This window comes from Engystomops pustulosus, chromosome 1 (genome assembly GCF_040894005.1).
Source record: "Engystomops pustulosus chromosome 1, aEngPut4.maternal, whole genome shotgun sequence".
In the NCBI taxonomy this organism is placed as follows: domain Eukaryota; kingdom Metazoa; phylum Chordata; class Amphibia; order Anura; family Leptodactylidae; genus Engystomops; species Engystomops pustulosus.
Window position 1 is genome coordinate 181968503 of NC_092411.1, and position 16361 is coordinate 181984863.

The 16361-nt window shown below is 40.5% G+C and overlaps 1 protein-coding gene across 2 annotated transcripts in view; it reads left to right on the forward strand.

Annotated features, from left to right (window-relative positions):
* BMP2K (BMP2 inducible kinase) overlaps positions 1–16361 on the forward strand; it is a 117725-nt gene that overhangs the window by 70104 nt on the left and 31260 nt on the right. For both annotated transcript variants that reach the window (XM_072114400.1, XM_072114407.1), the window contains exons 6-9: positions 4355–4436; positions 10098–10230; positions 11759–11862; positions 12432–12511. In XM_072114400.1, coding sequence (XP_071970501.1) covers positions 4355–4436; positions 10098–10230; positions 11759–11862; positions 12432–12511 — 399 coding nt within the window. The remainder of the gene's footprint in view (positions 1–4354; positions 4437–10097; positions 10231–11758; positions 11863–12431; positions 12512–16361) is intronic.

The window sequence follows — 16361 nt, forward strand, 5'->3', positions numbered from 1 at the left end:
CATAGCATTCTTTTATCTATTCTGTTCAGTACTTAGTTTTAGAATTATGCTCTTTTAAACTTTACCTGGCTCCCTGGCAGGTCACACTAACAAGTCCCAGGGGTTGCACTTTCAAAATGGTAACCGGCACCTGCTTGTTTGAATCCATGAGAGGCTTCCTAGGAACAACCTCCCAGGAATTTTTAAAAACCAACCCCTATTCCTTTTATTGCAGCCCATATACATGGTATCCAACTTTTAGAGGAGAAATAAAAAAAAATATTGGGGATTGGTGCTGAATATGGGCCTCACAAAAAACATCAGTAAGGACCTATTGGTCTACAGATCTCTTACAACATACCCCCTTGTATGGATTAACAATAACCAGGGCTCGCTTTGAGGCCATCCAAACATGTCTCCATTTCATTGACAATTCCCAATGCCCTCCCAAAATTACCTTGATTTTGACGACTGTATAAAATTTGGTCCCCAATTCCATTTTTAAGCCAAAAATGTTTTTCCTTATACAGCCCAAAAAGAGAGATTGCAATAGATGAGTCCCTGTGCATTACAAGGGAAGAGTAAAGTTTAGGCAATGTTTGCCTAACAAACATGCTCAATATGGCATAAAAGTGTACAAAATGTCTGAAACTTACTACACTGACACATTTCGTATTTATGAGGGAAGGGACAGTCCAATTCAACCCCTTGATTGTCTTCCAACCCTTGCAATAACGGGGAAGATTGTGTGGGATCTTGTGCATCCAGTGTTTGACCAGGGGTACCACGTGTGCCTTGATCATTGGTACACAAGTGTGCCCTTGTTTCAGTGCCTGGCTAAGAAAAAAACACTGGTATATGGGATGTTCTGAAGGAATCAGAGGCAGCTACTCAAGATCCTAACAGGCCAAAACTTGCAGGTATGGTAGAGCAGGGCCCTACATGGAGTCCTCTTTTTAAAATTTAGGGACAAAAAAGATGTGTTGATGCTATCGACCATCCATGATGCCAGCTGCTCCATTGTCCCTGTCCGCGGAACAACAGCCCCTACATCATGTCCAGTATGCATTCAGCATTATAAAACATATACTGTATGGGGGAAGTGGACATGTTCGACCAGATGCTCGAGCTGTACAAAAAGCCATGCGGAATTGGTACAAAAAGATATATTTATTTATTTACCGTATATACTAAAATATAAGCCGAGGGTTGCAAATGCATTGGTCACAGCCTCCCAGTTTATGGCCAGCCAGGCCCCCTGTAGTGTATAGCCAGCCAGGCCCCCTGTAGTGTATAGCCAGCCAGGCCCCCTGTAGTGTATAGCCAGCCAGGCCCCCTGTAGTATATAGCTAATGATAACAAATTTTGTACCATGTACACATTTCTTGAGAGACACCTTCAGGGAATTCATCCATGACTAAGGACGCAGTAAGCGCATGAAATGCGTTGGATTTTATGATGTACCTGTCCATGTTTTTAATATGAATCAAATAAAGACCAAGTTTCTTCAACATCGTCTGAACATTGGTGGATTTGAGCTGGAAAAAAGCTTGTCCTGCACCTTCAGGGAATTCCATCATATATAAACTTATTCTATCAGAATGACTAGCCACTAATGTCATTTTAGTGAAGTTAAAGCACAACTTCCAAGATTATTCTGTCTAGGTCAGTGGTTCTCAACCTGTGGGTCATGACCCCGGCGGGGGTCGAACGATCAAATCACAGGGGTCGCCTAAAGCTATCGTAGCCACGATTTTATTGCATTTTTTTGGCACGAATACAATATTCTTGCATATGGTTTGGGGTCACCGCAACATGAGGAACTGTATTGCGGGGTCACAGCATTAGAAAGGTTGAGAACCACTGGTCTAGGTGATAAGGGGAACATATTTCACACGTTTTCTGGCATCTTTAATAGCAAAATATTTACTTTGTAACAGCCAGAAGCGCTCAGGCAGATGGCGCCCAAGTGCCTCTTGGCTTCCCAGCTTTTAATTTATGCCTGCGCACACTGCAAGCCTCCTCCTTCTGCCGGCCAGGGAACTAGGAGAGAGCACATGCCCCGCTCTCTCCACGTCCTGGCTCTGACTTCTCCGACTGGAATGTAATTTCCCCGGCCAGAAGCAGGTGGAGGCTTGCAGCGGTGGCGTGCATAAATTATAAGCCGGGGAAGCCAAGAGCCACTCGGTGCGCAGTCAGTCTTAGTGCCTCTGGCTGTTTTACAAAGTTAATATTTGGTTATTAAAGATGTCAGAAAACTTGTAAAAAAAAAAAACCCTAGACTGAACGAGCAGTCTAATTAGGATACTCTACAACCAGTAATCTGGTGATAGATTTAATGTTTGTCTTAAGATGACATTGTTCCATTTTTATGTTTCTCTGACCGAACAGAGAAATGTGAACAAGGCCCTATGGTGTTTTTATCCCTATTACTCCTCATGAGTTAAGTGTTAAAATGTTTAGGAATGTAAGTATCTAGGAAACCTTTTATCTACCGCTTTAAGAGAAAAACATGGTGATGTTTGCTGTAGATCTCTGCCTTTTCTGTGTTTCTTTAATATGTGTTTCCTGCTTGACAACCTCATAGGTTTTGTGTATACTATTTTCACGGTTTTCAACTTGCGTATGCTTAGATGGCGACTCAGAAAGTCATATGTGACTTCTGCTTCACCTGCTGTTTTCATGTCTCTTACCTTTTACTGGCTTATTTTTCTTTTTCATTCTGCATTCAGTGACGGTGTCCTGTAGCTTTATCAGGCAGTGTTCGTGCCTGGCCTCTAAATGATTTCTATGGACCGTTCAGAAAATTGAAAACGCGTTTGCTGTCTATAAACCTTGCCACAGTCGTCAGTGTATTTGTCAGCTCTTTGGCATGATACGTGACGTTGACTTGGATGAATGTTCATTACTACAGTGTTTTGAAGATGATGTTTGAGGCTGAAAATGATCTTTTAGTATATTCATAAAAGTAACTTCAACACTGCCACTAAAGGAGTTCATTTTCACAAAGTGACCTATATTGAGGATTTGTAAAACACATTTTTTTAAGTTGTGGTCAAAATGTTTTCTTTTTCCTATCACATTATAGTTAATCTCTGTGCTGTCACATACTGATTCCAGCTGCATGTATTCCCACAATATACCTCTATATAGAGTGCCCTAATACACATCTCTACATCCCTCAGCCCTATTATACACCTTGCTATTTGCAGGGAGTAGCATCGCCTTGATGCTCTCACCCTCTGGTTTCTCCTAAAATTTTAAAGAGCTTTCTACAATAAAATCTTGAAGGGATTTTCCAGTTTAATGCAAATTCATTTTCATCATTGTATAATGAAATGCATGGCAAGTGTTCATAGTTTGTTGCAAAAATTTTGAAGCTGTCTTCATGTTGCCACACCTGTGCTTTAGAGAAATCACTTCTATAAGTGAAAACCCTAACCAGAGACTTTTTTTTTTTTTAACCTAACCTGGATTTTATATCTATCTAATATCTAGAGGCATTATGTAGAGATCTCACATTCACTACCTCTAGTTTTAGAGAGATGGTGCTGTTAATGTATTTAGATCTCATATAAAGGCCCAACTATGAAGTCCATTAGAACATGTTTCATTGACTGACCGCAAGCAAAGATCAAAGAAAAAGCAAAGAATACCACAAGTTACCTGACTACAACCACTTAATGACCTCTGTATTAACTTTTTATGGTGGTTATTAAGGGTACTACATCTGATATGGCACCACATCAGAAGAAGTTTTGAAGGACACCGGGTCCTGTTGCTGACCGGGGTGGGCTGTGTTATCACAGCCCCGGACCCAATACCTGGAATCGGAAAAACTTAGATCCCCGGAATTTAATCGCTTAGACTGTGATCGAAATATATAGTTTCAAAAGTTTTTTTTTTAGGACGGTCCCTATGAATTTGGCATCGCTGTATGTGTATAGCCCCATTGAAATTTTTTTATATTGTTTAAGTTTGATGATAAAGCCAGAAAATTGTATTAGAAAAACCGCCAGATTCTCTTTTCTTTTTAAAATATGCTGGGTTAGGAATATTTAAAAGGGTTAATAATAAAAGTTCACCAGTAGGATATATGAAACCCAATATTGTGCCATTAAAAACAATACTTCATCCTGAAAACAAGACCCCATACAACTATAGTGACAGAACAGTTAGAGCTTGTAGAAGACAGTGACAAAAAATGGCTTGGGCATTAGGTGGAAAACCTTTTCAGAGATAAGGGGATAAAGTAAAAAGAAAATAGCTTTGTTGGCATGGTTGATTTGATACTATGCAACTGATTTCATTGAGAAAGACAACTCTGACAGTTTTATCTAATTAATCCTCTTGTTATACGTGAACTGTTTTCCAGATATACCACTCTTTCATACAGAGCCCCTGAAATGATCAACCTTTATGGAGGAAAGCCAATAACTACAAAGGCTGATATATGGGTAAGGACTATAGATGAGGATCATTTGCTGTCCTGTCAAGTTATATATATTTTTTTGTCTTGACGTTCATATTTCTGTGATTTTTGTTTTACCTTCTAATTTGCCAATTTTTTTTTTTTACAAACTTGCACCAGGATAGAATTAATACAATACTGTACAAGTGAGCACAGGATGGGTGTCATTGCCCACCACAATGGTTAATTTCCACAGACTGAGCACATTACTGAGCCTTATTATCGATTAACCCAAATCCGTTTCATCATGGTTACCTGGGAAGAGGCCCGGGAGTGCCACATTCTATAGCTTTTGCTGTGTAAAGTTTTTTTTTTTTTTTTTTGCATTTTATTTGTCTCCGGCTCTTCATGGACCATATGGCCACTTTTTGGAAGTATAATCACCTTATGGCACGGTGTCTGCACGCAGTTTCTTACCGCACCATCACTGAGCCGGATGGCCCCTGTACAAAATATGGGACGTGTCCTATATTCTGTTGTTTTACGGCAGTAGCTGCTTGGCTTTTTTCCTCCCATTGCCCCCTGACTGTGTGCTAGCCCAGGTTATAGCCCAGGTTATAGCCCAGGTTATAGCCCAGGGCGAGCACATGGTTGTGTACATGGGTTTCATAGCAATACAGTTTCACTTTTGTGTTCTGCCCAAAATATTGTGCAGGACACTTGTATTCTTATGTGCTGAATCTGAATAGTTAAATGGTTGCCAAGTTTTCAACTAACCTTTCATAAATCAGTTGTATCAGGGGAAAATACGAAACCTGAAATATATAACTTTTTCCCATATAAGTCAATAGCATTGTTTCTCATGTACATATGGCAATTTATCCATAAGGTAAAGTAGCTCTACAATGATTTGAGGACACGTTCAAATATTGCGTTTCAGATGTGTTTTTAGACGCATCCAAAATGCAAGTGGGAGGGTCTTGGCCCAAACGCTTATGTGTTTCCACTGTAATGAGAAACACATGTTTTGCATGTCAGTAATGTAAAACATATGGTGGTCATTCCAAAATGCACGTGTTTCAGTGGAAACGCATTTGCGTTTGGGCCAAGCCCCTTCCACTTGCATTTTGGATACATTTAAAACCACATCAAAAACGCAACGTGTGCACCCTCTGTGTAACCTTGGTAAAGGGGAGAATTTAAATTTCCCAGATAATGAATGCCAGACAATAAAAGGGACTATCATTAAAGACAAAAGTACATTTGCAGCCAGTTTATAAGTCATTGTGCATGATGATCTTGTACTATTTTTTTCTGCCAATATTGGTTCTATTGCCAATCCAGATAATAAGAGCAATGCCACTATGAAACATTATTCAAAGGTCATGTGTTTGTAGGTGTTGTTGCTAATTTTAAGTTGTGCTTTGAGCAAGCTTAGACATATGTATTCAATCATCCGGGCTGTCCACACTTATTTATTTCATTTCATCACGGAAGTGACATGTTCTTAAATCGGCTGCTTTGGGTTTTTGTGATGTGTTCGTTGCCATACATGGTAAATGCTCGTCTTCAGAGCCTTTCGAGTCTGGCACAGCTTTCTCACATACAGCTGGACTGCTTTCTGGTCATGCCATCAAGTCTGCTAACACAAAGGCTGGTTCCACGTCACCTCGAAGATTGATCAACTGTTACTTTTCTGCTGCTAATACCTGCTTTAGAGTCAGCCACGCGAGTTTCTATTGTGACTTCATCATAAACAGTTAAAATGACTATATTTAAAAGTAACAAGCCACCTACTAAATGACTGACTACAAGGACATCACTCCTGATAATTGGGTTCAGATGTTTGTCACACCCATAGAAAACATCTGGATAAAATCAGTCATGCAATATCTACTGACTGGTTTTTGTAAGTGCTCATCGCATTTAACCCCTTAGTGATGCGGCCTGAAAAGGCTCTAGTGACCAGCACATTTTTACCAAATTTCCATACACAGCGGGTTAAGGGTCATAACGTTTTAGAATTTTTTTTCGTGCTAACGTAAATCTTTTTGCAGTGTTTTCTTTTTTTTGGGGGGGGGGGGGCACATAGCGCTAAGTTTAAACTTCTCATTTTTAGTTTTCTTTATGCATAAAAGTGGAAAAAAGGCAATTTTTCGGTAACTTATAGTACATATTTTTTTACATTTTCAAATTATTATATTAAAGATATATATAGCGTCGGGCAAACAGGTCAACTATAGTGATGTTTTTTTGTAGCGTAGCGGGGGATTTTTTCTATATTAGAAGGGGAAATGTCAATGTATTTTTATGAATATTTAGTAATATTTTTTGTGTATGTGTGTTTTAACTTTATATGTTCCCCGTGAGGTCATAAAAGACTTTACTTTTTTTAATTTAAAATTAGTTTTTTAAAATCTTTTACAAGTTTTCCCCTGTAACTGGGTCATCTATATGATGGGGGATGGGAATCTATAAGTTACACGGGGAAACAAGCACCTGTGACTGGTGATCAGAGCTGGACTAGGTCTGATTAGACCCAGCAGCTCAGATTAACCCCTTTAGACTCGGCAGTTAAGTGACCGCCGAGTCTTTAGAGCAGGGGTCAGGAACCTTTTTGGCTGAGAGAGCCATAAGCGCCACATATTTTAAAATATAATTCTGCGAGAGCCGTACAATGGGGCTTATTTACTGAGGGTCTCGCGGCCGCATTTTTGTCGGGGATCACGCCACCCGCCGCAGAACATTATTATACACCCGCCACCCGCCGCAGAACATTATAATACACACGCCACCCCCCGCAGAACATTATTATACACACGCCACCCCCCGCAGAACATTATTATACACACGCCACCCCCCGCAGAACATTATTATACACACGCCACCCCCCGCAGAACATTATTATACACACGCCACCCCCCGCAGAACATTATTATACACACGCCACCCCCCGCAGAACATTATAATACACACGCCACCCCCGCAGAACATTATTATACACACGCCACCCCCCGCAGAACATTATTATACACACGCCACCCGCCGCAGAACATTATTATACACACGCCACCCGCCGCAGAACATTATTATACACCCGCCGCAGAACATTATTATATACCTGCCGCAGAACATTATTATACACCCGCCGCAGAACATTATTATACACACGCCACCCCCCGCAGAACATTATTATACACACGCCACCCGCCGCAGAACATTATTATACACACGCCACCCCCCACAGAACATTATTATACACACGCCACCCCCCACAGAACATTATTATACACACGCCACCCCCCGCAGAACATTATTATACACACGCCACCCCCCCGCAGAACATCCCAATACACACGCCACCCCCCGCAGAACGTTATAATACACACGCCACCCCCCGCAGAACATTATTATACACACGCCACCCCCCGCAGAACATTATTATACACCCGCCGCAGAACATTATTATACACCCGCCGCAGAACATTATTATACACCCGCCGCAGAACATTATTATACACCCGCCGCAGAACATTATTATACACCCCCCGCAGAACATTATAATACACACGCCACCCGCCGCAGAACATTATTATACACACGCCACCCCCCGCAGAACATTATTATACACACGCCACCCCCCGCAGAACATTATTATACACACGCCACCCGCCGCAGAACATTATTATACACCCGCCGCAGAACATTATTATACACCCGCTGCAGAACATTATTATACACCCCCCGCAGAACATTATTATACACCCCCCGCAGAACATTATTATACACACGCCACCCACCGCAGAACATTATTATACACACGCCACCCCCCGCAGAACATTATTATACACACACCACCTCCCGCAGAACATTATTATACACACGCCACCCCCCGCAGAACATTATTATACACACACCACCTCCCGCAGAACATTATTATACACACACCACCTCCCGCAGAACATTATTATACACACGCCACCCGCCGCAGAACATTATTATACACACGCCACCCGCCGCAGAACATTATTATACACACGCCACCCCCCGCAGAACATTATAATACACACGCCACCCCCCGCAGAACATTATAATACACACGCCACCCCCCGCAGAACATCCCAATACACATTTGTTAAAGTGTTTACGCCAGTTTTATGTGGCGGCTGCTCTGTGTCCCACAAGACTGCTAGACTGCTGTTACTGCTAAGCCGGACCATGCGCCACATTTATTACTGACGTGCACCACAATTTTGTCTTAGGTCCTAGCTATTTTGTATCTCAGCTGCTGCAGAACCTCACATTAATGTAGAAATGCAGTGGTGGGGGAAGATATGAGGGGATGATGCAGAGGGGTCTGTAAGGGACACTTAGGAGCTTCACACACAGGACACTAAGGGGTTAAGGCAGAGTGTGAGGAGACACTGGGGGGAGGGAGCACTTATCTGTGGCTGATCCCGGCTGCTGACTCCTTCTCCTCAGGTGCTGCATGTCTCCCGAGTATATGCAGTTCTCTCCTCTGTCTGAATCTCCCGCGCTGCTACATCCAGCGCTGGGATTGGCTGCAGGCAGACAGTCTCCTCCCCTCACTCTCTCACACATGGAGGAGACTGCTGCAGGAAGGAGACGTAGGTGCCGCCCCAGAATTAACCCCGCGGACCCTGCGCTGCTCTGCTGAATACATCCAGGGGCATTACTACAGCCAGGGGCACAACAGGAGCCAGGTAAGTGCCCCTGGTCTTGACAGGCAGCGCAGCAGATGCCACGGCTGTAGTAATGCCCCTGGATAGGAACCCTGGCTGCGAGCCAGATGCGGCCATCAAAAGAGCCATATCTGGCTCGCGAGCCATAGGTTCCCGACCCCTGCTTTAGAGCTACCGGCTCTGCTCTTCTCTGCATTGCACAACTTCTACATGCTGTGAGAAGCGGTAATAAGCCTCTCTGGCCAGTATCTCTGGCATCCGGTGACCAGGCCCTGCTCCCGTCTGGGCACTCTGGCGTTTGAAATCAGTGGTTGGTGCGAGACGAGTTAAATCACATGTCGCATTTGAGTTTACATTGCATTTGTAAATGCTTTGTAAAAGCAGACATAATATATCGCATTCGCAGAAACATTGCCTTTGTGTTTACATTGAGTTTTTCACATCCATTTTACATCGTGTTTACATTGTGCTTATATGACGTTTGCATTTACATAGCTTCTACATTGCATTTAGATAGCGTATACATTGCGTTTGTGTCGGCGTTATGTCAAAATTTAATTTGCATTGTGTTTGCAAACACATTGGAGAAGATGTAATATTGTGTCTGTCTTTAGACAGTTCTCTGCTGAGCCAGATCAATCATTGTGACTGATACTGGATGAGAAATGTGGGTTGTACTTCCTATTCGTTGGTCTAGTTTGAAGCACCACAATATAAAATTTTCTGGCACGTGTTTATTTTCTTATGCGGCAACACCCTCTTTTACTGAAGGGCATGCACTTATTCTAAGGAGTCGGGAAACTGCCTAAAATGGTCTCAATTCTTAAGTAAAGGTGGCGCTCACCATTTCAGGTGCAAATTACTCCAGTTTTCTGGCGTAGACAGATTGATACATCCACCCTATTTTACATACATACTTTCTATACATGGATGCTAGTTGTACATATTATGGTAACTTAACATTCTTGTAGAGGAAATTGTATCTGTATATTTTTATTTTTCAGGCTTTGGGCTGCTTATTATACAAGCTTTGCTTTTTTACTCTTCCATTTGGAGAAAGTCAAGTTGCTATCTGTGATGGGAGTTTTACCATTCCAGACAATTCCAGATACGACCACAAGTTGCATTGTTTAATCAGTAAGTGTATTTTGTTGTAGCTGAGTTTAGAGAAAGTAAAATCCGAATTCATTTCAGGTTTTACCCAATGTGTATGTCTGTGTGTGTTTTGTTGCAGTTTGAACTTCTGTTTCAGAATCACTTCTGTTTTTATTTTCGGCCAAAGCCAGAACCAACAAGGGAGGATTATAAAGTGCATGTGCTTTCCAGCTCCTTTGTATTGGCTTTGGCTTTGTGTACAAAGATGAAATAAAAAAAACATTACATCTGTGATTACAGCCTTGAGGAAAAGTCACTGAAGAGAGGAAGTAGACAATGCTGTTTCTTAACCCTTTGTTATGCTATGTTTGCAGAGTCCTCAGAAGATCCACTGTTTTACTTATAGCTCATTCCTAGGGAGTACGTGAATTTCTCCAGTATAGGGATTAACAAGGCAAAATGTGGCAATACCTGTCTGTTTTTAATTTTTTTTTTTCAAAAACTTACATGTTGTGACCTCACAAAAAATTGGGCGTGGCATAATGTTGGAGCACCCTGTGCACCAAATATTTGTGCATAGCTCTGGTATGCACAAGTCTAACAGATAGGCTTTGCTAACAGTCTTATCAGATCATGCAGTATGAGACACAATGATACATTTGGCATGTTTATGACTGTCTAGGAAAGCTTTACATCTTCTAATTTTTGGACACTAGTGTACTTAGCAATGCATGTGTAGCCTTCCCTAGTGTCCCACACATCTATGGAATGAAGGGTGCCTTGGATGAATGTTTGCCTTGGAAGCATGGTTCACAGTAACCAAACTATAATCAGTCTGTGTGTGCCTTTACAAAATGAGCACCTGTGATACCTATACTTCGAATATCATTACGTTACACCTTTTGGCAATTTCATATTTAAAAAGTCATTAACATTAAGTTTCACTTTTTCTTCCTGTACTATGATTGTTTATTTTATGTGTACAATAAAAAAACAGAATAGTACAACGGTTTGTGTTATTAGTTTAGTTGTGTTTGTATGTTATTTGACTTGGATAACAATGAAACCACATGGCATTAGTCATCTATATTCAAATTGAAGTATTTATAAAATGTTTACAGTACAGGCAGTGGCCGGGTTACATACATGATAGGGTCTGTAAGTTTGTTCTTAAGTTGAATTTGTATGTAAGTCGGAACTGTATACTTTATAATTGTAAACCCAGCTAAAATTTTTTGGGTGTCTGTCACACATGTATTTTAAAAATGTTGGGTTGTCATAAGAACCAGGATTAACACTAAAGCTTCATTTCTAAGCATCATTTATAACTGTTATAGCTGATTATTGTAGCCTAGGACTAAAGTACAATAAATTACCAATATCCAGAGGTCCGTTTGTAACTAGGGGTCGTATGTAAGTCGGGTGTTCTTAAGTAGGGGACCGCCTGTATTTATTTTTACTTGCAAGTATATAATAGTGCAGAGACAAAATTGCTGGATGGCAAAAGTATGTTGATTTGTTTGTGGCCTATTGCCTCTGTAGTATTACTATCTTGACTTTGTCTTTGCAGGGTACATGCTAGAACCTGATCAGGAAAGAAGACCTGACATCTATCAAGTTTCCTATTTCGCCTTTAAATTAGCCAAAAGAGAATGCCCAGTACCCAATGTATATGTGAGTCTAGTTTTTATCATTGATATATAGTTTTGCCAAACATTTTTGAGCGAGAGCAATGGAAGCTCTTATTCTCACACATTACTTTTTTCAGTTTTTCTGCGTTTCATGTTTATATTTTTACTTGTGGCGTGTAATTTAATGACCTGTTAGATTAGATTTAAGTCCAACCCACTGACATCACCACTGTTTTGAATTATTTTTACAATAATACTGCGGCAATCTTGTATAACTATTACATTGAACTGAATGAAAGGGAAAATGACAGGGATAAAGAAATTTAAAAAAATTAAAATAAGAAAATTGATATCAAATTACATGTAAAATCACTGCCCCAATTTAGTGAATTTTTTACACTATTATGTGACCACTCTGTCAGCCTAGCTGTAGCAAGCATTTGTGGACTGAGCATCTCTGTTCCCATAGTGGCCCTCCCAAACAATGGTCCACCACCATGGCCATATGTCTAACATTGTCTAACCCAGCATCACAACTGACAAGAATTAACATCACATTAAAAACTAGTTAAACACAATAAATATTCTGTAAATATTGTAATTATTTTTCAGAATTCTACAATTCCTCAAGTTCTTCCAGAGCCCCTGACTGCGAGTGAAGCTGCCTCCAAAAAGACTCAGATAAAAACTAGGTAATTGAGCTTTTCATGTGTTTATAAGCCATTTAATGAAAATCTATCATCAAAATCAAGCATAGATAAACCAGGGACACTTCCTCATAGATCCAGGCACCATGGCTGTGGTCATATTCTTATATGTGTTTTCTATGGCCTCCTTACTTCTAAAATCAACCTTTGAAATTATGCTAATGAGCCTAACATACTACGGATTCCCAGAGCCTGCCTTATGCTGCAGATTCACAGGCTATTACAATGTGCAAGGAGCACGCCCCACTTCCCACTGTGAGCGGAAAATTTATGTGCTACAGATGACTTAAGGCAGAAGAAAAGGGTAAGTGCAGAGGAAGCAGAAGGAGGGCGAGACAGACTAATAGGCAGTGAATCTACAGTATGGAGGGGCTCTGAAAAACTTCCCCAGTAGCCTTTCATTGGCATCATTTTAAAAGTTGATTTAAGAAGCAAGGAGGCAATTGTAAAAAAAATAATAAGAATACTACAGTCATGGTGCCTGGATCTTTGGGTAACAGTTTATCATGCTTGATTTTGATGGTACATTTCCTTTAATATGCTTTCAAATACATTTTTACGATCTTATGAAGATCAAAGAATTGTATCATTTACTATTATATGAGCCATTTCTTAGCAGATGTGACAATTCCTCTGTAAGGATAATTATTTGCATTTTCTGTAAGTACAAAGTTTTTTGAGTAACTGTAGATACAGTAAGACTTTAGCTTGTTAAAGCTTGGTTGGGGGCAAACAAGATATTTGGAGGAATACCAAGACATGCTATATCACTGCATTAAAAGCTCTATATGAAGCAAATTCCTTCGAGAAGGATTTTTTCATTCACTGAAACAATGGACACTCAAACTGTAGCAAAGCAAGTTCCACCTGTAGTCAATGGTGCCTTTTGGTCAAAGTTTCCATAACCTAAAGCCCCCAAGATGAGTATGTGATCTTATTATTATTTATGTTAGGTAATACTAATAATTCTTTATTTATATAGTGCAAACAGATTATGCAGCGCTGCACAGAGTTTGCCCCAATGGGGCTCACAATCTAATTAACTTACCAGTATGTTTTGGAATGTGGGAAGAAACCCTCACAAACACGGAGAGAACATACAAACCCTTTGCAGATGTTGACCCTGGGACGTGAACCCAGGACCCCAGCGTTGCAAGGCTGTAATGCTAACCACTAAGCCACAGTGCTGTCCCTATGCCATTCGTTTTCTAGTTATACTTATTTATTTCACACAGTAACAAGTATTTTCAAATATCATTTGTCTTGTATATTATATAAAGTGACATTGCATTTGTGTAGTTACATCAAGTGGAGCAACATCACCACCTTGTGGTAGGAAAGTATGTCGTATGTAAAGTCAAATCTATGCGAGTTTCTTGAGTCTGGTACGTGATTACATTCATGGATCCATAATATGTAAAAAAAAAAAAAAAAATTAAGTTTAAAACCAGTTGTAAAGTGTAACTTCAGAAATAAACATTGGTAAAAGGTCATTTTCTTTCATTTGAAAATGTACACATTTTCATAGCTCAATGTGTCGTGTAGGGATGCTCGATGCATCAAAATTTTGGTATCTTTTCGGTTTTCTTGTGGTTCGATACTGCAATAGATCAGTGCTGTGTGATCAAGGGCTAAAGACACAACAGAGATTCTGTGCTGTGGCTCATAAAGGACAGGATGGTAGACTGTCCTCACCTAACTGCTCGTACCTTGTCCAGGGGAAAGAACTCTAGATCTCCGGGACGGCCATATTGCTTCAAAATTAACTCTATAAAAATATGTCAATGAGCCTGAGGCACCACCAGAGTGCAGCTTGGCTCTATGTGCCGTGCTCAACAGTCGGAACCCTCATTCTCGCGGTCTGTGGGAAAACTCCTTTAATGGAGTCTGGAGCCCCTCAGACTCATGATTTTAAAAGCCTTTTTTTCTTAAAAACATGGGCATAGGAAGCTTAAAGAAGATTGGATCATGCTAGCGGACGCACACACCAGTATGTCAGTGTGCATGGTTTAAAATCCTTGAACCTTGTGGTAGATGTTCTTTAAGGAGCTTCAGGCATTCTACACACCTACTGTATACTCACCAGTCGCTCACTTCTTCTGGGTTTGCCTGGCTGCAGTGATGATGTACCTGTTTCCAGTGTAACTTCTGCAGTCAATGAATGGCCTAGAACTCCCTACGGCAGTCAAGTGGCAGCCAGTTATAAAGACCACATGCTTTAGATTCACTGCCTATTAGTCTGTCTCACTGAAAACCGCAACGGCTCCTCTTCGCTGCTGAACGATTGCTGCATATTGCAGCAAACACCCATCAGTAATCACTCCGGTGTTAACCACTCACTCCCTGTGAGGTCATTTGGGGAGTCATTGTCGTACAAAGACCCAAGGCTGTCTCATTTTAACCAATTTATTACAATGTGCAATTTCCTGTAGCATGGCAGTATAAGGTAGGATCAAAGAGACAACCTAGGGTAAAAGTACCCTAGGGGGTCTAAAATAAAGGGGAAAAAAAGTGATAAAATTTAAAAAAAAAATTCAAATAACCCCCCTTTCCTTAGAAATGATATATAAATAAACAGTAAAATTCATAAACATGTTAGGTATTATCTTGTCCCAAAATGTCCGATCTATCAAAATATAATAATGCTTATTACTGGTGTTTAACCCTGTTATGGAGAATAGTCACAAATGGTCCAAAAATGCCACTATTTTTGCCATTTTGCAAAATATAAAAAAATATATAAAAAGTAATCAAAAGGCTATACAGTCCTCAAAATGATAGCACTGAAAACGTCATCAAAAGTCGTGAAAAAAATGACACGACACACAGCTCTCTACACCAAAGTATGCCAGAAGATGGCAAAATGAAGATTTTTTTTTGTACAGAAGGTTTTAATTTTTGTAAATATATGAAAACATTATGAAACCTATATAAATTTGGTATCCCTGTGATTGTATTTACCCCCCCAAAAAAAACCATACATGTCATTTGGGGCGCACAGTGAAAGCCTTAAAAAACAAGCCCACAAGAAAACGGTGCAAATGCAATTTTTCACTAATTTCACTGCCTTTGGAATTTTTTTCCCACTTTCCAGTACATGCCATGGAATATTAAGTAACATCACTATGAATTCCAATTTGTTACACAGAAAACAAGCTTTGGATTAGTTATGGATTTTTGAAGGTGAGGAGAGAAAAATGGAAACAAAAAAAGGGCCAAAAGTCATTTCTGTTATCGCTGTGCCAATGTTTTAAATCTTCAGAGATTACCTAATGACTTGTTCAGTGACAAGGCTCAAGGCGAATTTGGTGCCAATATTTAAAAAGGGCCCTAGATTTAAGCCATGCAATTATAGAGTTGTAAGTTTATCTTCCATTTTGGAGAAGTTTGTGACATTACAGAATAGGAAAATTGACAGACGGGTGATCCACTTGGTAAAGAGCAACACTCGGCGATAATTGTTGCTGTTTAGGACAGCACCAGTCATCAGTGTTAGGGCCCATGTTCGGTGGCATCATGCCATCTCTCAGAGAGCTCCGATTGACCCATCTGTTCACCCACTGCTGGATAAGGGTTACCATTTGTATGTGGATAACTTTTATCCCAGCGTTCCCATTCCTGACACTGTACAGCACCCTACGGAAAATATGGTACATTGTATAGATGATGCTGTACAACTCTTCCGTGCTGTTCCAATGTGCAGGCCTTGCCTTATTACTTCTCCATTTTCAAGAGGCAGATATTAGGAACTAATGGATAGTGCCCCAGTACTACTGGATTAGATGTCGCCTGGTTTTGCCAGGACAGCATTTTCCCAGTGAATTCCGCTGCTTTT